The following is a 26,131-nucleotide window of genomic DNA, read 5'->3' as shown; positions in this document are numbered from 1 at the left end:
CTTTCTCCGCTTTCTCTGACCCTCTGGCTTCCCAGGTCAGTAAGCAAGAAATCAGTCTCATTCCTCAGCACTGCTCTCATCTCTCTGACTCCACGACTAACTGGTCTTCCAGCAAGACCCTTCTGCTATTCTTCACCCTTATTCTCTCAACTACATACCACAAGCTTCAGTAATCAAGAACAATTCAATGACACCTCAACAGCATTGCATATATCTTCAGTTAAATGAAGGAGAACAACTGAGAGTAATGCACGTGTAGGACATGTTTTTGAGCTCTGCCCAGGTAGGGACAAGGTGGAGTTTTCTCAGGAGAGGTTTGGATCCTGCTAGAGAGTCCTTGAGAGGAGCATGGGGACTTTCTTGGGGGCACCTGGGAGAGGAGGGCTTGTGACCTGTCCTTCAGGCAGCAAACTAGGGAGGATGCACAGGTTGGCAGAGGCACCAGGGATATTCCAAAGCAGAAAAGGTTAGAAACTAATAAAAAAACCTACATAGTTCCTGGGATCACAGTAGGAACCCAAACCTACATGGCTTTGTCCATAACACCTCAGCTGCCATTTCCAGTGTATGCCAGAGGACAAATAAAATGATTTTCTAAGTAGGTGGGTAACTCCTCTCTGAAGCTGATTGCAGTGTTTGGTGCTGAGTATCACCCTGTGAGTTCACCTTGCTGTGCAGAACAGCCTTTCTGGGTTTGCATTCAACTGATGTCCTGTCATGCTGGCCAGGTCCTTTCTGCTTCAGGAAAGAGAGGATTCACCCACCTACTTACAAAATCATTGTATTTGTCCTCTGGTGTACACTGAAAATCACAGCCAAGGTGTTTTGGGCAAAGCCATGTAGGCATGAATTCCCACTGTCATCCCAGGTAGGCACACTATCTCTTGTAACTCTAGTGAAGTATTGCATCTGCGTGCTTGTATGCTACCAAGAGATTTTGGAAAGCAACACTTCACAATGTATGCATAAATGTTAATTAAACTTTTTTCACATTTGTACTTTGTTCCTGTTTTTATGCTAGTAGGTGATCGAGTCAGTGAAACCCCAACAAGGTACAGTAAAAAAGAGTATGTGAGCTCTTGAAATGGAGCTGGCTCTGAATCAAAAAAGAGAAAGCAACTTCATTTGAATCACTTTTATTATTATACCTTGGCAGATGTGGTGAGAAAAGGGTGAACTGCATCTTGGAAGGTTTTGGGTTTCAAATCTGAGAGATAAAAAAAGTGCGGAATTGTCTTACGTGGAGTCTCTTGCATTCTCTTTTGTTCTAGAAGCAAAATCCTTTGGAAACATGTGTCTTGGCCATGATTCAATGCAAGGAATTGTATAGTTAAGGATGTAATTGTGCCTTCTGAAAAAGTTACAGGGAAGAGGAAAGAATATTACTTTTCTCTTTTGATTAGAATGTCTGTCTTTAAAATTATCTACTACCTATAATGAAAAATTCCTCACACAGAATAGCACAATAGCCCCAGAGATAATTGTGCTCACCTCGTAGGTTAATCAAACCAGGAATGCCCCCCACTGAATGAGAGATGGCAGAAGCGTGCGTAGGATTTTGTCAGTTATTTGCAGAAATGACAGGGTCATATACTTGAACATGACCTCATTACGTAGATGTCTTAGGATTATGATAAGAGATAGATTGCCTGCTAGAAACAACATAATACATCAAAACTCCTTTTTCTACTGGGCACTGTTCGTGACTACATATAATCAAAGCTGCTTCTTCCCACCAGGTTTGTAAGAATCCTGCAGTTCAGATGTACAATTTGTAAAGTGTAAGGGATCCAGAATCAAATCAGCTACCTGTTTTCAACACGGTTACTATCTATACCTGTACTGGTAAGACACAGTTGAATCTCCATTTGCAATCCACCTCTGAACACTCTGTGTGGGAGTCAACCAAACAAAAGACCTGACACAACCTGCAGCATTGTATCTCTAGTAACTCAGAGGATAGGAGTTTTACGGTAGAGATGTGCAAAATTTTCAAAAGCAAGTAGTTATCACAGATGTCTCAATTCTTTGTGGACAATTTGAGACATTTCTTACAGCTATGATGTGAATATTTGCTTTAAAAGCAGGTCACAGGCAGGAAACCTAACCCGTTAAGTGGAAATAGCTGCTGAATGGCAATTGTTAATTTTTGCTGTTGTGCATGCTTGACCACACATGCAGAGGAGATGACCAATCTCAACAGTAGCAAAGAATTGGTTTTGAAGAATGATCAGTGAAGGAAAAGATTAAGAATAAGCTAAACCATGTCTAATATGAAATCGATGTTGACCACACATTGAAAAGGAGGCTGAACTAAAGACCTCCTGAAGTCCGTTCCAGCCTGCATCATCTATGATCCTGTGCATCATTCCTGGTGATACGTCTGCCCAGCTCACATGGCTACAAGGCACAGGATGAAGGACATTCACCTCAAATCAGCTCAGAGCAGCAACTCTTGCTAGGCACAGGGCTTGCCAGTGCACTTCTGTGCAAATGGAGAACTGGAGGGGAAATGGATGAGGCCAATTAAGCCAGGCTCAGAAAGGATCTAGAGCTCTCGGCACACAGGACATATCTCCAAGGGTTGGGTCAACTTGCAGCATGAATGCCCTGACTGACAAAAGGGTCAAGGTAGATATGGGAGAGAAGAGAGGCATGGGAGGGAAGGAAGACTGCCCTAGACAGTGCTTCAAACTCTGACACTTTTAACCTTTAGGTTTCCTTGAGGAGAACAGGTGCTTTGTCTTAATACGGCACTGCTAAGTAATCTGCAGTACTGAGCTTCCTGAAGAGTGAATTGCATTTTAGTAACAACCAGCTTTTAAAAGATAAAATAATAAAGTTACTTTTATTTGGACACAAGCCATCTCCCTGAACAAAAAAGATGATTCCACAGAATTAGTATGGCTTTACTATGAGCTTCATGCTGCTCTTCTACTTCAAGCTCCATTATACTTGTTTAAGTTTGCTCCACTGGAGAGTAAATATGTATTTTATGTGAGATGGAAATTAAAGTAATATTCTTAAACAACAAAGTAGCTTCTGATTTGGTTTCAGGCAATCTAAGAAGGATGAACGCTTCCGTGAATACTGCTGGTGAGAAACCTTTCAAAATTAAATAACAGAAAACAATCTATCTGGTCTGGCACTCATACACCATAGGTGGCCTGAGGAAAACTGTTGTAGTCTTCTCTTGGAAATACTTCTATAGAATATTTTGGACCAGCCAGACTAGTTTTAAAAAATCAAACTTTGAATAATTTCTCTTATTTTAGTAAATCTGTCTTTGTGTCTGAGCTATAAAAGATGGATGCATCATGTCTCTGCTACGTCAGGGAATGCAGAAAGGACTGCCTGAAACCTGAATGAGCAGGTTTCAGGAAGGATGGAAACTGTCTGAGGCTGGGACCCACCAAGAAGTGCAGGTGCCCTGCATGAGCAAAGTGAAGCACTGATTTGCAATCCTGAGGGCCTCACAAAAAAAATAGGTTCAAAATGAATCACAGATTAGAAAAATCTTAAGAAAAACTTCTGAGATGTCATAAAATGTATGCATGTCAGTTACTAAAGTATTATTTTTCTTCATGTCATTAAAACATTGAGAAGAAAACCAAGGAAGCCAAACTGTGTTGAGTGGTTGCCAGTAGCAGCTGTATTGCTCCAGAGCAGGGAAACAAGTGTGCACCTCTGCAGTTGTCTCTCCTATCCCGTCTTGAGGAATGGAGCTACTGCCAGCAACTAGAAATGTAGAGGGTGTTGCAGGGTCATCTCAAGAAGAAAGCTGTGGTGGAAAAGGTGTTAGACTTGCAAAAAGTTTGAGAAATACTAGTTTAGACTATCAAACTCATTTGGATGCATACTTAGAAGTAGCAATTCATGCATCAACCAGTATGATTTGTCACCACAGGCAACAAAGTTGAAAAAGGTCTTAGATCTTGTGTTTTCTTAGCTGCCTTGCTCACTATTCTTCTGGATTATTATGTTAGGAAAGTCCATTTTAAAGTGTGGGGTGCCTAGACAGTCCAATCTGCCCATGAACGGGTCTGAGAGCAATCAGAGGTCACTGGTTGCTAGTGAAGTGGACACCCAATGAGGAGACTCTTTTCTGATACCTTTTTCCAGCACCTTTTTAAAAAGATGTTGATTCCAGAATGGTACCTGACATCCCAGTGTAGGTCTGACTGGTCAGGCAGTGGTAGTGACATGTCCCAGTTTGCTGGTGACATCAAGGGACAGGTCCGGTTCTCATCCCACCCTGTTACTCTTGTAACCTTTTAAAAAAAAAAAAAGCATTAAAAATAGAAATAAAACTTGTAAGTTCTAAAGTAATTAGACTATCTTAGTGTGTACTGCAGAGCAACATTTCAAAATTACAGCAGTTTGTAAAGGCCGGGGCATAGGACCTTGTGGACTCTTCCACCCCACCCTTAATCAGGGTCAAACCTTTACACCTGGCTGCAATAATATCTGTCTTTTTTTTTTTCTTTTCTTTTCCTTAATGACAGGAAGCAGTCCGTTTCTTCCTCCCCTCTTAAGCAGTGTTTCAAAGCAAGTTGTCACCTGGTGCAGCTTTATAGAGCAGCAATTTTAGTGAGGAGTTTTACAACAGATGGAAACCATGAGCTTTTTCCCCTTTTCATTTCCTTAGTTGGAGAGTCAAGACTTGCTGTAAAACACAAAGAAAACAGTAATTCAGTAGGATTTAGCCTTGTGCCGTCATGGTGACTGGGAAAAGGAAAGAGCAACAAAAGTCACCAAGGTCAAGAAATACACAGTGTGTTCATAAAAGAAACTAAAACCTCTGAACAGTTCTAAGGGAAAAAATCTTACAGATGTGGGTGGGTCCAAAAAAACCAAAGACATATGGGGTAACTTGTCAGTCTGTTCGTGGCTGTAAGAACACAGACAAAGTCAACACGAAGTAAATAAACCCAGAAACTGGTTTCAGGATACACTTCATTTCCTCAAGCCTCATTGCTGCCCCAAGGGAGAACAGCCAGGGGACATACAGCAGTGTCCTGGGGAAGTTGTGACAAATGACACAGCAAAGGAAGCCCTGTGCAGGCTGCATTTTACCCATCCTGTTCACCTGCTAGTATTTAATCACAAAATTTTATCGTTGGGGTTTTTCTGCCTTAGGACACTCACCTCACTCACTGCATACCCTGGAAGGCATGCAGCCTATGAACAGCGAGTCAATGTATTGTTCTCTTCTTGTTGCTCAGAGCTCACCCCCTGACACATAGCGCAATATTTAAGCCCTGCTCTGACCACCAAGATGTTTGTATGGACCCATCATTGCCACGTTGATCTCTTTAAAGCCCCTTTGTGTCAAGGAAGCATTTTCCCATTTCACAGGTGGGAGAAGAAGCCACAAGACAAGACACTGGGGGACATCGCAAATTCCATGTCCTCAGGCTGGGAGGCCCAGAGTTGGATCTTTGAGTGGCTGGCACTAAATAGCACTTTGCATGCACAGTCCAAAAAAACATCTCCCACTGACCAGTTTCAGCTCTTCGCATGCAGGCTCTGGGTCACAGTTCAGCTATCCAGAAAATAAGGAGCATGTGAGCAGGAAGATGCTCTTCTGAAAAACATTCACGTGTTGCATCTACGGCAGCAGCAGGGTCAGGAGGCAGCTCTCCAAGGAAGTACTGAGGTTGCTGCTGTGTGCTCCCTGCTTTGGCCATTGCACATCAGCCAACGTCTCTGGTAAAATGCAGTTTATAGATGTGTCTTTATGAGCTTTTCAGGAAGCATTGCAGAGATTTCGTCTTCAAGTTTTATATGTGAAATCCTGGAAAATACGTATAAACCATTCCCAGCTGACATTCAGTGAATGTGAATATAGAGTTCCCTGGTACGATAAACATTTATTGCACTGATAAAAATGGGGAAACACTTCTAATATTTGGAAAACATGGGAATAATTGGGAATAATTCTACCTGGGTTCCTCACATAGCATTAGCCTCAGCCACTGTTACACAAACAGGTAGTTTGAGCATAGCACCCATATTTCTTTTCTTTGGCAGACAAATATAAGCATCCTCTGTTTTTCAGTGGTGACTGCTCAGTTCTTGCACTGAGACCATGTCCCCTGAACTGTTTAGAGATGGAAAGGATCTTAATGTCTATTCTGGAGACACTTCAAAGGTCTCTCAGCACACACACATTTGGCATCTCTGTGTCCAGTAGTTTCTCAGTGCTTTACTTACAAGGAACGTGGCAAGTAGTTACACTTTTACAGTAACCCAAAATTTTAGTCTTGCCTTGGCAACTGCAGGACAGTGGAGGCTTTGCCTGGACCTCAGTGTAGTTTTAAGCTGTGCAGATATCCTGGGATTTGCATGCTTTAGTAGATCACTTATTTCTTCATCCATTTGTGTGAATAATACATGAGTGAAAGACACTTGAGGTTCATTGTGCCATAATGAAAATACGTCCATTATAGCTTGCTGGTTGATTCTTGAATCTCAGCCTGGCAACCCAAACAAACAAGGTAAGCATTGGAAAAACAAAACCAGAGCTTATCAATTGGCATTCCTCCACTGCCTGCCTCCCCAGACCAGTACTGACATTTGTGATTATTGCTGCAAGTCTCTTTCAACACCCTTATCTCGAGTTACTATGTAGACTTTCGAATGTTTTCAGAGATGCCTTATTATTCACCAAATTAATTACTAAACAACATCCTCAAATGCCATTGTATGAACTTTGCATCTAAAAGCATCTATTTATTCAGTCCAACAGCCCACTTGAGTACATAACATCGCCTCTCTTCCCATGTTTGCAACAAAAGAGACACAGGAGAGTTACCTCGAACTGTCAGCCTTGGATTTCCATGGCTGCTGCAAAGTCCTAATGTGAAAACAGGGAGTTGTATAATTCATGACCATGAGCTGTCTCCATTTGGAATTTTCTCAGACAACAATGCAAAAGGCAAAGCTGTTGCTGTTGCAAAAGCCTCATCTCGGGCTGGATGCAGAAGGTGCAGATCTCCCTCAGCCCCCTAACAAAGCCGTGCTGAGGAATGAACTAACACACAGAAGCCAAGAGTACTCATGTCCTTCAATGAGGCACCTGCACCATGGGAATGAGAAGTATCACTGAGTTACAAGTCAATGAGCCCGCACAGCACACTGGAAACTAAACATGGTTTTATAATCCTTTTGAGTTGTTGCGTAATATGTCTCTGTTTTGAAGGGATGCTCATGCAAATGATTTCAAGCACAAAATGCTGAGAAGCTCTGGACATTACATCAGTGTTATTAGCTACATTCATCTTACCTTTCAATAGCAAATTTTCGGCCTGTGTAAGTGCTCAAAGCAAGCCAGCATATGGTGTATGCTGCACCACCACTTCCCTGTATTACCCACAGTCAGGTTGTTGCTTTTCAGGCAAATATTCTTGACAGGGGATGTGGCTAGTGCTGTCTACTCAGAGGGAGCTTAGTACTTGGAGAAGACAAGAGCTGCCCTTTACATGGGAGCCTTGCAAGCCTGAACAACCAGCAAAGGGCACAGTAGCTGCAAATGCACGAGAACCTCCCAGCTCCTCCTCCTTCCTGACCCCAGCAGGTTCCTGCATCAGGGTCAGTGCCTCCAAGCAGCTGTCAGCAGTATCTTCCTTCTGTGCAAGGGTCCAGCTTGCAGTCATGCAAGGCAACAGCTCCTGCTCAGACCCATGGCAGCTCCTGAGCCAAACCCTCATTCCAGCATTGTACCCTGTACTATGTTCCATGGCTTAGTTATCCTGTCCTATCCCTTTGGACAGACAGCCCTGAGGTTTTAGGCTAAACATCCTGTTGGACGTACAGGTTGAGGAAGGTCTGTACTTGGTTGAGAACACAGGACAGAGGAGATTTCCTGAAGGCACCTTCTGTCTCCTGTTATCACAGGTCTCCATCTCCTGAAATATCCTTATATATCAGGATATTTCAGTTGCAACATCATCATAATGCAGCCTTCAGAGCCAGCCTTTTCCATGGGGTAAACGGCTAGCGTTGCGTGGATTTTATTTTTTTTTAGTTATTGTTGACTGCAAGTTTTTAGCAAAAATGAGAAAGGGACAACATAGGTTCCTGCCTTTTCAGGTTAAAGAGGACTTAGAGGTTTTCAGGTTAAAGAGGTCTCTTATTTCCTGAGCAAGGACTCAAAAAAATTAATAAGAAGTATCCAATCTTTTCTTACACCCACTCTTCTAAAGAGAAGAGGAGAAGACCCCAACTTACGCATATCAAAGAGCAGGTAGACAGGAATACCTCCAGTTCTTTTTCATTTCCCCACTCAGACTGATGAAGGATGCTAATCCTGCTTTGAGGCACCCAGGTCTCCCTTCTTCACTAGTTATGTGTCACTCAGCCTTGTGAATTCCCCTCTTGGAGACAGCAGCTCTCTTCTGGGTGCTGCAGCACTTTGATATCACACTGAGAGTCCGCTTTTCACACCTTTCTTCAAACAGCCAAGGATTTTTATTTTTGATGCTAAAGATGCTTCTGACTTGAAGTATGCTGGCAAGGTCTACCAAATTTCATGCTACAGGGATGCCAGTACGGAAGATAAAAATTCATGAAGTGGCTGAGAACAAGACAAGACTCTGCTTTAAAAGGAAATAAAGAAGCTGATTTAGAAGAATACCCTTAGTTCTCCTGGGTGAGTGGGTTCTTGCTGCATTTTTTTTTAAATGCAGATTTAAAATGCAGATTAGACATTATTTCCAGCTGTCAGGAAAATAATATTGTAAATGCAAAGACTATTCTGGACATGAATGGGGCAGGTGGCAGAAGGAGATAGAGGAAGGAAGAAAGGGAGAAAAAGTTGAAAAGCAGAGGTGAACATGATGTCTTTTTGTCCATATGCAGAAGTCTCTGTGCGTAAGCACTCACATGGACATGTATTGCAGCAAAGAGCCTTTGTCCAGCTCTGGCAAATCCAGCATCTGATGCAGTCTCACCCCTAAAACCATCCAAACCTGCTGGAGTCTCCACAGCACCTTTGTACTTCTCCACAGACACAAATGGCCCATAATCTAGCCCCAGTGGAGAGAGCAGATTGAAAGCAGAACAGTATTGAAAAAGCCTCTCTTCACCTTGCAGCCTGGATAGGGTGTAGGGAAAGGTCTCCACTGTGCCCAAGGCTCTTTGGGTGCCATCATAGTTCCTTGGCTGCACTGATAAGAGCAGCAGCTTCCCAAATGCACAGGCAGCTGGGTGGGGGAAAGCCGATCCCAACAACAGCATTTCTCCTTTTCCAGTTTCACCCACCACAAGTGCCGGGGATCTTTCCCCCCAGCCATCTCTTCCCCAGCAGGTTCAGCACTGACCCAGAGACTCAGCATGCTGGATGCATGGCTGTCTTTCAAAACACTTATATTTTAATAGTAAGGCATCAGATTATTTCATGCACTATTAAGGGAGTGATTTTCTTCTTCTCTCCTGCTGTCAAACCTAGATGGTATCTGGAAAAACTCAGAGGAATGAATGAAGGTTCACATACAAGAAAATATCAGGGTTCATAGGGAGATACAGCAATCCGAACGGGTTTGGGTGGTGCTTTTCTACAGAGACTGAGCTACCCGGTCCCTTCTTCCCCTAAGCAGAGGGATTTAGAAAGAAGGTGGCTTTGCTAGTTTGACTGCATCTCTGCACATTGCACCAGGCAAGGCACTAAGTTTGAACAACAAGGTAGAGTTAAACATTGTCAGCACCAGCAGCTTTTCCTCAAAGGTCTACCCATTCCTGTATCAACAATAATATTGTTTAATAAATGTAGCAATTAAGCAAGGAAGCACCTAATATGCTCATTTGATCTCCCTTTCTCCCTTGTGCTGTGTTGCAGCAATAGCTGGAAGTTTCCAAATAATTCCTTCCTTATGCCTTCCTTCTTAATAATGCTGTCTGTGGGCCAGTTTCAGTTTTCATTAATTTCCTTTCTTTCTCCATGGGAAGTTACCTTCTCACTGCCTCTTTCCAAAGCATGCTTTGGGTTATTGTGCCCATAATTTCATTCTGTGCTAGTTCTTTCGGACCATAATGCACGGTCCCCTTGGAATGGAAGAGCTGTAGCTCTTTGAACCATCTTATCTAGCTATTGCTTGGCTTGGCTGCACTTAAAGAAAAAACTAACCCGAGGGAGCACACAGACTTGGAGTCCTAACCTCATGCCATGTAGTGTTTCATTGCATTATTCATAAATAACGACCTCCTGCAGCGTAGTCAGGAGCAGAGCTGTACAGATAACCTGGGATGTGCCACAATGACGTAGCGAGGCTTCAGCACCAAGAACCTTAGAAAAACCTTTAAGAGGTGAATTGGCACTTTGCCGATGGACAAAACTGATGGTGGGGAGATAGTGGGAGTTCTAGGAAATCAGATTAACAGGAAAGCTGATGAACTAGAATGAATTAATTTAACTGTATAGGAATTTGATCCCCCATGTTTGACTACTTTTTTCTTTCCCAGAAAATAGGTATTTCTCATTTATTTTATGAATTGTGAATCTTTCACCACGTGAGTGAAAATTACATTGACTTCATATACAGGACCCCAGAAACCCAGTATGCCATGAAACTCTAGCAAAGTAGGATAGAAATCCTCCAGTAACACTAAGCACATTAAAAATGTAGCTATTACTGAATAAAACATGAAAATGAATAATGTAGTCTGAACAGTATTCCTTGTGTTATTAATTTGATGGTAAGTTTAATTAACTTAATGCTGCCTTAAATTTTAATTTTCCTTCTGCTGCAGAATCTCGGGCTAGAAACACCAAAGAACTTTACAGAAGTTTTAGAGAAACCACTGGGTATTGGTGTGGGTGGTGAAGAGGGGACAGCTGGAGTTGCTGGGGATGTAAGGCACGGGCAACTGCGGGAGGGTGGAGTGAAAACTTTGGTACGTGGATCTTCCAAAATCACCAGTAATTAAACAACATGCACGGCTAATGGTAGGGGGGCAAAAACCCACATCATTTCTTTCTTCCACCAGCTGGGGTAAGCTGAGGTAGACTGGGAGGATATGGAGTGCCCCGTGAGCTGTGCTTAAGGAGGGTTGCCAGCTGACACGTCTGTCATTGGAGTCACATAATGATTACTGTTTCAATGAAAATTTACATTTCCGAGCCCAGTTCGGTGGCTGACTCATCTCAAAGTCCATGAAGCTGACAGGTGTCAGCAGGCAGCATGAAGGGCAATTTTTATGAGGAGAATCTCCAAAAGAAAGCATGCTCTAGCAGCAAGGACTATCATTAATAAAATGGTCCCTTCCCAGTTGCTTGGATGTCAGTGCCCCGCTGACGTGGCCTCCGAGCTCTCCGCAATGTCATGATCTGACAGGTTTTATCTCCTAGACAATTTGCCCACAGGACTGCAATCATCATTCTGCAGCTGGCCCCGGTGTCTTTGTGTATTTACAGCCAGTCACTGAAGATCTGCTGCAGAGAAGCTTTTTCACTCACTCTCCAGGCAATGGGATGCATCCCAGCAGGAGACATTTAGGAAATTACCTTTTATCTATGTATTTATTTGGCAGTGCCCCGGGTATAGCAGGCTAGAACTAGTCGACTCTTACACAAGGGGCAAGAGCCCGACTGCCTTGAAGCCAGGGAGGTCCAAGGTGGCCCAAGGGCTGTCAGTCACAGACAAAAAGGCACCTCAGGAGAGGAGGGACCAAGGTAAATGCAGAGTTATTCTGCACACTAGTTATTCTAGCAGCTAGATCTTGTATGGTTCAGTAAATCTGGGTACACAAAATACATTTCTATGCATCTTCAAATTTTTCTTGGATTTTCTGTTGCATGAAGGAGAAACTGTATCACAGACCTGCTTTCTAGCAAACTTTCTCCATTTCATCAAAGTTTTCATTGGTAAATTAAGTAGCTGTGCTGCTGGCCAGCTGCCAAGCAGCTCTTTTCATTTGCAACTACAAAACAGGATCCTCCTAAACAGGAGCTGTCACTGACAGCCGAGAAATTACTTTTGTCTAGAAAACAGTACATTTGGCTCTTTGACGAACTAACCTTTTGCCCCTGTTTTCCATGCCAGTGGAGCACAGTTCCAGCATCCTTACACACATCTGCCTCAGTGGGTTTTGATTCCCAGCCTTCATTCTTGCAGCATCACAACACAGATCCTTGGTCCCCACCTGACAGATGGTGCACCACTGTCTCCCAGGCCTTCCCAAGACTGGGGCTGCACTGTGAAGGAGAAAAAGCCACCCCAATCCTCTCCCTGTTCCCCTCCATCATGGTATATACCTCTCTGAGACAGAGAAGGCCTAGCAAGAAGTCACTTAGCCCTAGATGGACGCTACTTCCATGAGGCTAGGCAGGGGTCCTCAAACATTTTAACCAGGGGGCCGGCGCGCGGATGCAGTGGCAGGCAGCCATCTGCGGCTGCTTGGTTTCCCCCCCCCCCCAACCCCTAGCAGGGGGTTCTGTAAACACCGGGGTCCGGGTTGAGGACCCTGGGGGGCTGTATGTGGCCCACGGACCATAGTTTGAGGACCCCTGGGCTAGAGGGTACCATGATGCCTGGTCTGAGCCAGAAACTAGTAATAAACCAGTCACATTTCCTTCTATCAGGTATGCCTGACAGCTTGTGCAGTAATAGAAAACATAAGGTTGAGAGCTTAGAGAAGTTTCACTTTGCTATTTCCACCTTGCCTTCTCAGGGACAGAAGAACCTTTCAGCTCTTAGTGGATTAATGATTGTTCATAACCTTATTGAGAACCTAAGAGGACACCTGGTCTGCCACAGGAACATAAGTGTTTCCCACATGGAGAAGGCATGACTTTTGCCATGGGTTAAAGATCCATCAGAAGTGGGTGTGAAAGGGGAACCTGGGAAAGATTTAAATCCAAAGGGGCTTCCATGAAGACCTTAAAGAAGGGTTTAAATATTAGCATATTTAATCAGTTTGAGAGTGAAGAGTGAACTGGGCAAGCAATCATGGCCAAGGAGACACAATCTTAGAATAGATCAGCAAAATGAACTTTTCTTTTGTTTTCCTAACATATTGTTATAAACCTGTATGACAGACTTCCCTGGTTTAGGTCATTAACTAGCTCCTTTTATTTGCTTTAACTAAAACCTGGTTTGGCTTCTGGGGGATTTATTTCCATTTCCACCAGCAGAGAGAATGGCCTTTTGAGCGTGATCGTGTAAAGCCCCTGAGGTCTCTCCCAAGCATCCAAGGGCACCACATTATGTCTCCACCTAGGTGGATGATCCACAGGGATTACCTCTGCTCCTGGTATTTGGTGTTCCCTACACCCAGTAAGGACCAGACGTTTCTTCAGCAATTGCGTGTTGTTCACTGTGAAACCAAGAAGGCGCAAAGGGTCTACCTGTGAAAGGTAGCTGCCTACCCAAATATGCTGCCAGGCAGTAGTAGCTTCTGAAATCCAAGAGTCATTAAGCCTAATGCCAACAGTATCTCCTCTCATCATTAGAGACAGGCGCCTTCTAATCGCAAACTTAGGACAGGGGCCTGACCTGGGAAATCTCGGGCCCCTTCAGAAAACACGGAGTGAGGCTGCTGCTCCCCTTGATGAAGCCCAGCTTTCCCCTCTGATTATCAAGAGAACCAGAAACTGGCCTCCTGCCACTGAAATTAGCTTTTTATCCATTCCTTCTCTCAGTATGACATCTACCTGCAGGTATAGACAGCTGTACAAACTACAGTTCTGTGCAAAAAGCCATAACATCTTGAAAGCAGATTTGAAAAAACCTATAACGAATATATTCTAACTCATTAACATTTCGGCTTACTACAGTATTAACTCCAGCATAAGCAAGAGAACATTGAGGCACACCTTTGCTTTATGTATTTCACAGAATCATAGAATGGTTTGGGTTAGAAGGGACCTGAAAAATCGTCTAGTTCCAACCACCTTCCACCACACCAGGTTGCTCAAAGCCCCGTCCAGCCTGGCCTTGAGCACTGCCAGGGATGGGGCATCCACAGCTTCTCTGGGCAACCTGTGCCAGTGTCTCACCACCCTCACAGGAAAGAATTTCTTCCTAATGCTTAATCTAATCTAAACTACCCTCTCCTGGTTTAAAACCATTCCTCCTTGTCCTATCACTAGATGGCAAGGTGCCATTGTAAAAAGTCCCTCTCCAGCTTCCTTGTAGTCCCCCTTCAGGCACTGGCAGGCTGCTATAAGGTCTCCCCGGAGCCTTCTCCAGCCTGAACAACCCCAACCCTCTCCACCTGTCTTCACCGGAGAGGTGCTCCAACCCTCTGATCATCTTTATGGCCCTCCTCTGGGCTCGCTCCAACAGGTCCATGTTCTTCTTATGTTGAGGACCCCAGAGCTGGACACAGTTCTCCAGGTGGGGTCTCACCAGAGTGGAGCAGAGGGGGAGAATCACCTCCCTCGACCCGCTGGCCACGCTGCTTTTGACGCAGCCCAGGGTTCCGTTGGCTTTCTGGGCTGCAAGGGCACATGGCCGGGTCATGTTGAGCTTTTCAAATGCTTCTATTTGCAGAGTCATAATAGCATTGGTTTTCCTTAAAACAAATGACTGTCACTTCTGTCCAATTTTATTCTTTTCCTTCAGTTCCTTTTCCTAGAGGCTGGTGGAGATTTTTTTCTCCTCACTGCTTTTACAGGAAGGTGAATAGCTCCCTCAAGTGCCCCGTTCAGTCCCTCACCTGATGGAAAGGTAGAGCTGACATCTCCCTTGGGAATCCCTCGATCTGTTCTGCAATTCCAACCGCTTCTTATGACCCAGCAGCTGGAGTATGAATCAAAAACATAGCCCAGGAGAGCAATTACCGTCCAAGCTGCATCCTCTCCCTCCCTCCTGTTTAAGTGCAATAAAAATAAGGAAAATATTCATCCAAAAATCTGGAAGTTTGAAGAAGAAGAGTAGGTCTCTAAATAGGCAAAAAAACCCAAAGAATATGCTTAAAATTATTATTTCAATTACTTTTTCTATGCCTCATTTTGGAACTTTTTATTCTGTGAAAAGTGACATTACAGACATCAGTGGTGTGAGAATCCCGTACTTCATACTAACCTTTTTTGGTCCAGTAGGAAACTGGCAAAATAGATATGGCAAATAAATACTGCTAAAAAAAGCAAGCCATTTTCTCATTGGAAAAGTATTCTTCATTTCAAGCTGAATTTACCAGCATGCCAATAACTCTTTTTCACAGACACCCCTTTCACCAAACAACCCTAGAGGTTGCTCAGGGCTATGACCTGGCAAGTTTTGAATACCTTCAAGGCTGGAGATTCTACAGCCTCTCTGGGCAACCTGTGCCAGAGTTTGACTACCCTCCTTTGTAAAGAAAAGTCTTATGCTTAAAGAGAATTTGCTGTGTTTCAGTTTGTGCCCATTGCCTCTTGTCCTGTCCTGCCTAGGCACCATGAGATGAGCCTGGCTCCTTCTTGTTCACTCTTCCTATCAGGCATTCATCCACATGGATTAGACCCTTGAGTCTTCTCTTCTCCAGGATGAAGAGTCCCAGCTGTCTGTCTCTTTAAATGACAGATACTCCGATCCATCGTTTTCATGGCCTTGCACTGGACTCACTACAGTAAGCCTACATCTGCCTTGTACTGAGGAGAGTCCAGCACTGGATGTGGCACTCCAGATCTGCCTCACCAGTGCTGAACAGAGGGGAAAGATCCCTCGACCTGCTGTTGATCCTCTGCCTAATGCAGCTAAAACACCAGGAAGACGCTGGTCTTTACTGCAAGGGCACATTGCTAGCTCATGGCCAGGTTTGCTATCCAACAGAAGCCCCAGAGCCTTTTCTGCAGAGCTGCTTTCCAGTCAGTCTTCCTCCCAGTGTGTACTGGAGAACGGGGCTGTTCCTCCCCAGGTGCAGGACTTCACATTTCACATCACTGAACTTCATGAGGTTCCTGTCAGCCCCTTTCTCCAGCCTGTAGAGACCCCTCTGGATGGTACCACAACCACCTCATGTATCAATTGCTCCTCTCAGCTTTTGGACTGTTAGCTGATAGAAAATAATGTCATGTTCTCCCTGCTCTTTTGCCTGCATGCAACAAGCCCACGCTCTGCTGCCAGGCACACTGCTTGAACACGGGAAAACTGAGCCCAGCAGCCGTGCTGTCCGGAGGGGTATGTGGCCAGGGAGAGGTGGCAGCGGAGGCAGAGTGCCAGGGCAGAGCCAGGAGCCCTCAGACAAGGTCACAGCTTCCCACAGTGAAGGACAGCAGAGCAACACGAGCCGGGGAAGTGGGAAAGACTTCCATAAAACTTTTGGATAATGCAACTCAAATATGATGCAGCTAAGCCCAAGGGTCATCCAGCTGCAGCTGCAGTCCCCTCTCTCCATTTTTTCAGTATTATTCTGTTTTTACATCACAATGGTTCTCTCTCCCGTTAAATCCTCTTTAATTAGGGAGTGCAGACTGGGGTTTTGAGAGCAGCAGTCTCAGGGGACTTGAAGAAATTTGATTTCTGCTGTCAAAGAGACTAAAAATTTGAGGGAGGCAATGGGCTTCCCTGCCAGGTAGGAACCAAGGAAGCGTTTTTGAACAAGGAGGGATGTGTTTCAGGGAAGAAGTGAGATCTAATGCACGTCTGTTCTAGCAAACCAGATCAAGCTGAGGACCCCTGACTGCCCACCCTGATTACTTTTTAGATCACTGCCTTTCTGTTTTGGACTGCTCTAACCAGCTTTCCCCATGACATATCTGCCCTGGAGAAAAACAGCCCAAAGAAGGGTTAATGTGAACATATCCCTGACTTTTAATTATGAGCACAGACATAACCATGGAGGCCAAGCTGTCTTCAGTGATGCCAGTTCTTGGAAAACAAAGCTAGTCCAGAAAACACTAAACACAGCTTCATCAGGAGGCTTTTCAGGAGCTTCTCAACCCCAGACCATGAAGACCCACCTGTGCTACAGGCTTTGTCTGGAGGATAGACACACATCCACCCCCACAGCTAAGAACATTCCCCACATCCCATAAAGAAGGGAGCTAAGGAACAGTGGGGGATTGCATCACCACCAGCAGCAAGAAAATGGTTTCTCACTGCAATTAAACACGGAAAAACAGGGCTGAAGGGAATCTGGTGAGGTCTAACCTGCCTCCCCCTCTACCCTGTTCCTACAGACCTCTGCGGGGAAGACTCAGCAGCATCCCAGTGCTTTGCAGTCCTTGCCCTGAAAGGACACTCTGCCTAGTGTCTAACCACAACCAGAGAGGTTACCGTTCAAGCCTGGAGTTCCTCATCCTATCTGCCACAAACATGGAGAACAGGTTATTCCTTAAACCTTTTCCTAACAGCCTTTTGTAACGTTTGTCAGCCCTCAGCCACCTCTTCTCTAACACAGCTTCAGTGTTTCTCTCTCTCCTCCAAGGTCAGGCCTTCCAGACCTCAGATCACTCACGGTGGCCTCCTCCTTACTCTCTTCAACCGAACTACATGTTTCCATGTATGCTGAAAACTGCCTGTCTTACTCCATTAAAGATACCAAGTTGAGCAATTTTCCTCTTTATTCACCCCTTTAAAATGTATTACTTTTTCACAATAGTCACAGAATCACAGAATGGTTCCGGTTGGAAGGGACCTTAAAGACCATCTAGTTCCAACCACCCCGCCATGGGCAGGGACACCTTAGCTATCTTCCTTTCCATCTTTTCGGCAACTGCTGTCTGGCCACTGGTTCCCTGATGTTTGTTACCACAGTTCAGACTCACATTTTGTCTCTCACATTTCATCCGGTAAATTAATTTTGTTCTTGTCTTCCAGTGCACACGTTGCCTCTCCTAGCTTTATGCCATCCACACATTTAAGGAGCATATTCTCCCATCACAAATGCCATTAAGGAAAACACCAGCTAAGAGTCAGATCCAGGACAGACCACAGCATGACCTCACACCCAGGGTCCTCCCACACTGCAGCAAACCGCTGTTCCCTGACTGTGGGCCTGCCTGGCTGCTAATGGTTTCAGCAAACCAAGCTCTCTGCCTTGCACAGTAAAACATTGCGTTGGACAGTGGCAGAGCCCTCGCAAACAGACCAATGCCCAGTCTTGGAGCAACAGTCAGCTTGGAAGACAAAATCTTCAGTGTTATTGCCAAGCATGATATCATAAGGCATGGGATATCCTTTTGGTCAGTTGGGGTCAGCTGTCCCAGCTGTGTCCCTCCCAACCTCTTGCTTATCCCCAGCCTGCTCACTGGGGGATGCTGAGTGGGAAACAGAGAGCCTTGACACTGTGCAAGCACTGCCCAGCAACTGTCAGAACATTGACGTGTTATCAACGCTCTTCTAATCACAAATCCAAAGCACAGCACTATATGGACAGCTCTGAAGAAAGTTAACTCCAGCCCAGCCCACTACGTGTTAATAACAGGAACATTAGATTAAAAACTCCTTTGCACAAAACAATAAATTAGGTACTACCTAAGGACATATATACAAGGATTCCTTAACCAGCAAATGATGCTATGGTTCAGAAAGTGGGATTATCTCATTACTTGTACTAGACTTCATGTATGAAAGCACTGCTTGACAGACAGCTGGGGAGGGAAACAATCAATTAGCAAAGCAACACAGTAGATGTGTATAGGCAAGCTGCCAAGAAGCAGTGGAGAAGTCAAAGGAAAAGGAGTAAAGGAGAGCAGTCAGCTTTAAACACAGAAAATGCAGCTAAGCTGCTCCAGATGCAAGGAACTAATGCCAGAAAATCATAATACATGGTTAAAAAGTCAGGGGACAGAAAGGTTTTTCTTGTTTTCCTTTTTTAAAGAAGGGTAATATCAAGCTGTCAGGAAGTATCTGACAGACAGCTGTGCTGTACTGGCATTAGTTTCCTTCCAAGAACACCAAGGACAGGAGCTGCTTTAAATCCATTCTCTTTGAAATGTGTTTGCTCCAAGTGATTTGGTGTTTCAAGGACCCTGTCTGATAACAAGTCATGGCCACAATTGCTCTTGAAGGAAAGGAAATGGCAGGTATCAGAGGTAATCATGTCTGATCACTGCAGACACTGGTCATGGCGCTGCTCTGAACTGTGACAGATGTGCCATGGCAGTGACAGGTCAAGGACATGCCTGGAAGGTAAAGGGTACATTAGCCTCGTTACAGCAATGAGGACGCCATCCAGTATCCCACAGCTGCAGGTTTTACCTGATGTATGTTCTTTTCTTCTTTTTTTTGTCCCTTCTAATGTGAGGACAGCACCACAAGCTTTTTAGGATCGTAAACAGGAATGCTGCATCTTGCTTACCTTTGGGAACACGGTAAATTAAAAGAGAATATAAGGAAAACACAGGAAGCATACTTGCTATTCCCCTGAAAAAGTTAGATGGTTAGTTCAGAGAAAACAGGAAAGCAGCTAGCGAAGTCTGAAATTTGCTGCTGAAGACTGCCAGCTAGGAAGCAGCTTTGGTCCCTCCATCATCAGCCAGCTTTGCAAGGACCATGAATGCTGTCTACCTGCTCCGCCACAGCGAGCCGCAACATCAGCTCCCATTCCACACCTGGTGTGGCTCCTTTAGGTGAAAGGACTTGGCATTGCCTAGCATAGGAAAGGTCAGAAGGGTGGAAAAAGAAGAGGAAAGAGCCTTCTTACTGCTAGGCTCATAGCACTGAGGACCACCAGGTTCTGGTTCTGTCCCTCAGGTTATGGTATTATTTTTCAATGAACACAACTCCATTCTCTCTACAGCCTGAACTTAAGCGCCGAGTGCATGGCTTGCTGCCAAAGCTACCAACAGCTCTGCTGACCCAGACCTTCTGCGAGCAGCACTTAAAACAAGAAATAAAAGTTAGCAGTAGCAGAGAGATGCACAGCACAGCCACAGTACATCACCTCTTCCTCTTAGGTGGTGCTCAAAACAGGAGGCAATACTGGTTCTTTCCCCCAACCAATACACCTTTTCTGTTTAAATGGGCCATGAATAATGAGAACACTTACCATTTATACCTTTGTACCACAGTAAACCGAAACACTGTTACCAAGTACACTAATCTCACTCTCAATCTATTTATACGTACAAATTATACGTACAAATACACATGCACATACACACACATATCAAACTACTGGCATGCTCTCTCAGCATCTGGATGAATTACAAAAAGAATACAAATGGTAGTATCATGGTATATACAGTCAAGTCTTTTATTCAGGTTGTGCCCACTCAGATCTTTCTCATTTCCCTCCGCATGTTGCCCCTCACCATCTGCAGAAATCAGCCACCATTATGAAGGACAGGACAGGGGAAGATTTGAAGCAGCAGCAGAAGCTACAGCAGGAGACAGAAACTGTGGGAAACAGGGACACAGACAAGGCTGCTCACAGTGGGTTTGAACTTCAATGCACATGGAGACAAAACAAGATCATTTTAGTCTGGAGCATGACACAAGCTCAGAATAAAGTGAGAGGGGACAGGGGAATCAAAACCAAACCAAATTTACTTAATTCCCCTTAAGGAAACTGAATTACTAGAAAAGGTGGAGAGTCTAATACACAGCACCTCAGGCTCTCTTCCTGCACTTTGACTTTCTGCTTTCCTACAGCCAAGGAGCTAATTACAGCCTGTGAAACCAAAGAGCATTCCAGAAACTGTATGCCCTGCAGACACAGAAAGACCACAGCTCTGTATTAGGAATAAACTATCTCCGTCATTGTGTATCTACTGCTCACACACCATTCCCTCTGTCACTATAGACATCTGTAGAGTTTCTGGTATTTTAACACATGAAATTTGGAATCAGGAAAAAAACACACAAACACTTGTCAAGAAGTCCATTCTCAGTAAGGTCTGTCTTTTAGATTTTATTTTTGTGAGCAAAAAATGTTTACTGGCCTCCTATCGCTCACCACACCCCAGTGACTTTACTCCTCTGTTCTTCATGGGAAAACACACCTGACTGCCTCATCGTTCCCTGCTTACAGGAGCATGTTGCCCATAGTTGTAAACGGGAGAGGAAAAAAGCTACAAACCAAGCAGTTGAACACCTGTGTGTATAAGCCCTTCATTAGGTTTCTTACACTTTAATACACACTTGAAGAAAACCTTTCATTACATTTTAAGGACTGCTTAATTATGACTTACCATCTTACAAAACTATTTCAATTAACTAAAAAAAAAAAAGTAGTTTAGTTTGCAGGGTATTTCAGCTATTCACCTCCAATATAAATAAACGCACCTGAGATGTGCTAAAGCTCACCTGCAGAACAGGAACTCCAGGCCACCGCCACCGCCAGCTCTGAGTGGCTCTGCCTCAGTTGTGTCTACCTCTGACTAACAATGCTCCGAACCCCAAATCGCTGCTGACTGGGAGAATATATTTGTGAGATGTCATTATTGCATATCCAGATCTAATGCCTTTCCCAGGCATGCCCTACAAGGTGATTATTTTACCTGACCCATGCAGTTGGTCCACATCATGCAGAACAGCAGTAACTGAGTATCAGTGGTATTTACAGTTCACACTAAAAAGTTGTGCCAGCAAGCACACGCCAAGGCTGCCGATGTCTATCCAGGCTGGTTGGAACAGCAATGCTTCAAACTATAATAGCATCAAACCCTTCTCTTTCTCAGGTGCTTGGTACTTCAACTGACTGCCACGTAACCTGCTGGCAAGAACAGGTAGCTGGTGTCTCCTCCCTTCCCTTGGGTCCAGTCTCTGTTCCCAGGGGGGTCGAGCTGTGCTTTCTCTCTTCCCTACCTCCCCTCAAAAGATGAAAACCTTATGGCACTTTCTTCATGGAACACTGGCAGTACAGAAGTTTTCTTACATTGCAGCTTCCCATGATTGGGATACAGCAGTTATTAAAGATACCACCTGCTGTGACAGTCTGTCAGGCAAAGAGGTTAATCAGGAAGACTGACATCACGACTTAGAAGCAAACCTTGGTACACCAAGACACAGGTTCCCCACCTCAGAGTAGTAGCAATTCACTACCCTCTGCCTACAGTCCCTACACAGCTCAAACGTGAGCTGTCGCTTCATGCACATCCTACATCGACCTTCTCATTTGTTCATATCAGCTTGACATTGGAGCTCAAATATTTGTTTTAAAATAGTACTATTAGATTGCAATTAAGCCTCCATTAAATCCAGGGTTACTCTTTCACCTGCACAAGGTAAGAAGCTAGCTAGCTACTTGAAGATCAGCAGTTTCATGAAACTGGAGTTTCTCTCCTTGCTGCAGGGAGTTCTTCAGTGGGTCATTCTAAAGGCCTTCCCTACACTTAACGCATTAGACCTATTAATAATCTGAAATACAGCTTTATTTCCAGCTCTTTGAGAGCTTCCTTTTTTACTTTTCTTTCAAACTGTTCAACGTTACAATTCTAGCATAAGAACTGTTTTAACCATATCTGAGTATGTCCACCAACAGTACCTATACTAATACTGTTTAGAATCTTGTAGGTCAATTATTTCACTGAAGCATCACAGTAGAAAGTGGTTTGATACATTAAACAGAAACTGGTTCAGTAGATAACCTTAAGAAAAATAAAATAAGACTTAATCTTTTTCTAATACTTACGGAATAAGATTCACCCTTCACGTCCAGAGCTGTCTTCAAGCACGCTGGCTGCAACACACCACAAGCCTAAAACTTGAGGTAGCTGTGGAACTTGGGAACAACTGATTTCTGAATGTCAAGGTTTCCAGTGGTTACGCTCTTCTTACACAGAGGCATTTGCTTTTAAGGCATCTTGAAACAGTTACAGTAGTCTGCATTGGTAACTTGTTGCCTTTTATGCAGTTGTTATCTAATACAAGCTCCTTTTACTGACATTAAAATTCCTGCTCCTTTGAAGCTCTTCTTCATAAGGAGTTGTTTACACATTTTTCATGTTCTGTTTACTTTGTTTACTTTTGGCTGTATAGACTAATTTTCTTAAGTTTCCATTCTTACACATCTTTGACTATTAATATTGCAATACAGTATCGATAAGGAGATTGTTTGTAAGGCTTTAAGTAGATTCAGATAGTTCCTGTATCAGCTTTGGGCCTTTAAATTATGAACTACACATCAAATGAATTAACGGTTTTTGGTGGCAACATACTTTGATTTAGGTGAAACGGTCTGCAGAACAATTAAAAGATACACATAATTAAAAGGACCCTAGTAACAGGGACTAGGTAATAGCACTCCGGTACCTTGATAATTAAAGCAATCTCCATATGCCTACTTAGTTCCAAGATACTTAACACAAATCAGTCAATCACTAATTCTGTTTCTTCATCAAGTGGAATAACAAGAAAGAATGTTTCCAGACCCCTAAACTTTGGAAAGCGGGGTGCCTGCCACCTTTATATGCCATCCTGGTCACAGCCCTTCATATTACTGTTCACACTCCTCCCAGGCCTCCCACCCTATCTGCGACACCATATTCAATCCCTTACACACTGCTGTTTCCAAAAGGAAATTCAAGTTTTTCTAATAAGGAAGTATTTGGATTACAAAACGGTAAGCTTTGTTGAAGTAACTTAAAGCAACTATCTGCCACTCTACAGACTGTTATTTTAGCATTGAGTGATTTCGTACATTCTGAACACTCTGGTCAGGAAATTGTACACAGCCACCTTCCTATCCCACACCTATTCTTCATCCTTCGTTAAAGGAATACTAAAGGCTTTAGGATTACCCTAATGGCAAAACACTGCTTTCTGTCAAGTCTATTACTTGTGAATATGTTGCTGAGAACGTTCATATTTTCCATTCCTCTCAAAGATGGAAATGACTTTGCCTTGGCTCCCTCTCCCCTACTCAACTACATTTAACAGTTCAAGGCAGGGGATAAGGAAATTCTGAACTAGCACCAGGATCTAGCTTTGCCTCAACTCTAGTCCAATATTTGTACTAAAAAAAAACCAACCTACATTTGTCATTTTTAAGTCACTTTAGACTTACTGTTTCTCCCTCTGATTTAGAAAGTATTAGGTCAGTACGTTTAGGCACGTTTAAAAAAATTACCTCCTTATGAACCTGGAACATTAGCATTCCACACAGCTTTTAAAAACAAAAAAAATAAGGCTAGAAGCAAACCCACATACTAGAAATTAATTACATTCTCTAAATTATTCGATGCTTAACAGATATATTCAAACTAGTTATCTCTGCAAATCCATTCAAGGTCGTTTAATAAAAGCAATTCCAAGCATACCCACAAGCCCAATTTAGCATGCTGGATCAACAGCATGCAGTAGTCAGCTGTGAGAGACCAACCAGGATCGAAAACAATCCCGTTCAAATTGAGTGAGTTCAATATATGCTGATTTTCTTTAGTAACACCAAAAAACTATTTAACAACATGATTAATTTAAACTTTCCTCATTTATCACTAACTACCTCAAAACTGCACATGATTAACTGTAAGTTTCCCCACACATAATCCTTTTAAGTCCTTAGTTCATTATTTCCCATTTTGAAATTCCACTGTAGAAAAGTCTTCATCACTTCCTGATAAAACTATGCTATCATTAGCCAAGAAAACAGCATTTTTAACAAAAAAAAAAACACCCTACAAAACACAATCAAAAAAACAGTAGCAGCAACATTGTTTAGAAACTAAGTGGTAAATGGATCATCATCCAAGTTCTATGTAATGCCAAAATCAATGGCATTGTAAGGTGACAAAAATTAATGGTTAATACTAGGTTTGTTAAGAGAAGCAGCATTTCCTCAAAAAGCAACATTTTCCTGTGTAATTGTTTGTGCAGAGATCAGTTCTGGCCACTTTAGTAGTATGCCATATGCATGCTATCTGCCCAAGCTTTTCTATGCAGAGTGAGCTCACAAGATTTTAATCATGCAATGCAATTCAAAGAGGAAAAAATTAATATATGTGCTACTGTAAATTTACTCCTAAAAAGCTTTTAGCTTGCTATCTCAAATCACGGTTTAATCCACGAGTATATGCAATTTATCAAAATAGTGACATATAAAGAAAAAGACAGTAGAAGCTTTGGGAGACATTTTATTAATGTATTCTTTTATTAGCAATGTACAATAGACATTTTAATTCTCTATGTATTCTGTCTCCTTGAAGTTTGGTAAATGCTTGTTCATATATAAAACTACACAATGCCTCTTTTGTAAGGACCAGAAATTGTGAAAATCTAAGTGCTACAGTATATTTTGTAGTGATTAAACATGTTGTCCAGAAGAGTTACCAGCCACTTCAGTGAGGAACTTCTAAAAATGTTTCTGATCAAGTTCAAATGCACCTGTTCATAAATAATGATTGGTTTGCTCATGTCCGTTACACTGCTAAGTACAACTGTCTCCAATATAAAATACCGTTTCAATACATTTCTCCATATGGACAACTAGATAATCTAGTCATATTTACTTTTAACCAAGGCTAATACAAATTTACAATAAAGTAACTTCAGAACTTATTCAGAATAATTATTTTTCAACCAGAAGCTTTACTTTGGACAAGGCAGAAGTATACTGCAAGTGACATTCTGCAGCAGAAGCTGGAGGCTTGAGAACAACTAAGGACTAAATATCAGCAATACAGACTTTTACAAGAACTCTGACCATTCTGAATGTTAACATTAAAGACCAGGTATTTCAGTTTGTGCGCCTGTCAAACAATCATAACCTCTGCACATAAAAAGATGAAAAATATCCCACAGAACACAGTATTTCAGAGAACATGTTATACATTGGCATGACACTTCTCAGATCAAATGGGCAACTGAAATTTAACATCCACCTGAGCTTGTTTTGCTAAGGTTACTATTTCAGAGAGTTTCACCACCTGAAAAAAAAAATAAATAAATAAAAACTTAATTTCAAAACAATCCTAACCTGAGTGAGCTGGACCAATCTTTTAAACAAAGTAGAATCAGAAAATCATTAGCAAGATCTTAAAGGGCAAGGGGTGGGGGGGAATTGTTACTTAGTCCAAGTGCATCTTAATTGTTTTTAAATGAAAGATCAGTCAAGTCTTTTAGAAAACTTCTCACACAGTTACACAATGTCTGGTTCTCATTTACAACTAAATATCTTGATAAAATGTTAGTAGTTTTAAACTTCATGACACTTTTTTTCTTGGGAGGTGCTGGGGTACCCACTCACAAGAGGTTCTATATCTCCAGAAGCTATTTCTCCTCTGAATTTTTGTTGCAAGCACCTCTGGATCTTATTTTGATACCTT

General features: G+C 43.0%; 1 protein-coding gene and 1 long non-coding RNA gene across 3 annotated transcripts in view; one reads left to right on the top strand and one right to left on the bottom strand.

The window, feature by feature from the left end:
• Window positions 1–25,477, top strand: part of LOC308058786 — a 29,256-nt gene extending 3,779 nt beyond the window's left edge. The window contains exon 2 of the long non-coding RNA XR_013925964.1: window positions 1–25,477. This is a non-coding gene — a long non-coding RNA (uncharacterized lncRNA).
• The window catches only part of SUCLA2 (succinate-CoA ligase ADP-forming subunit beta), a 26,430-nt gene continuing 25,222 nt past the window's right edge, over window positions 24,924–26,131 (bottom strand). For both annotated transcript variants that reach the window (XM_080375080.1, XM_080375079.1), the window contains one exon: window positions 24,924–25,732. In XM_080375080.1, coding sequence (XP_080231206.1) covers window positions 25,658–25,732 — 75 coding nt within the window. In that variant the 3' untranslated portion in view covers window positions 24,924–25,657. The remainder of the gene's footprint in view (window positions 25,733–26,131) is intronic.

Source organism: Falco punctatus (assembly GCF_963210335.1).
Source record: "Falco punctatus genome assembly, chromosome: 2".
Lineage (NCBI taxonomy): Eukaryota > Metazoa > Chordata > Aves > Falconiformes > Falconidae > Falco > Falco punctatus.
This window is presented reverse-complemented; position numbering and strand designations above follow the sequence as displayed.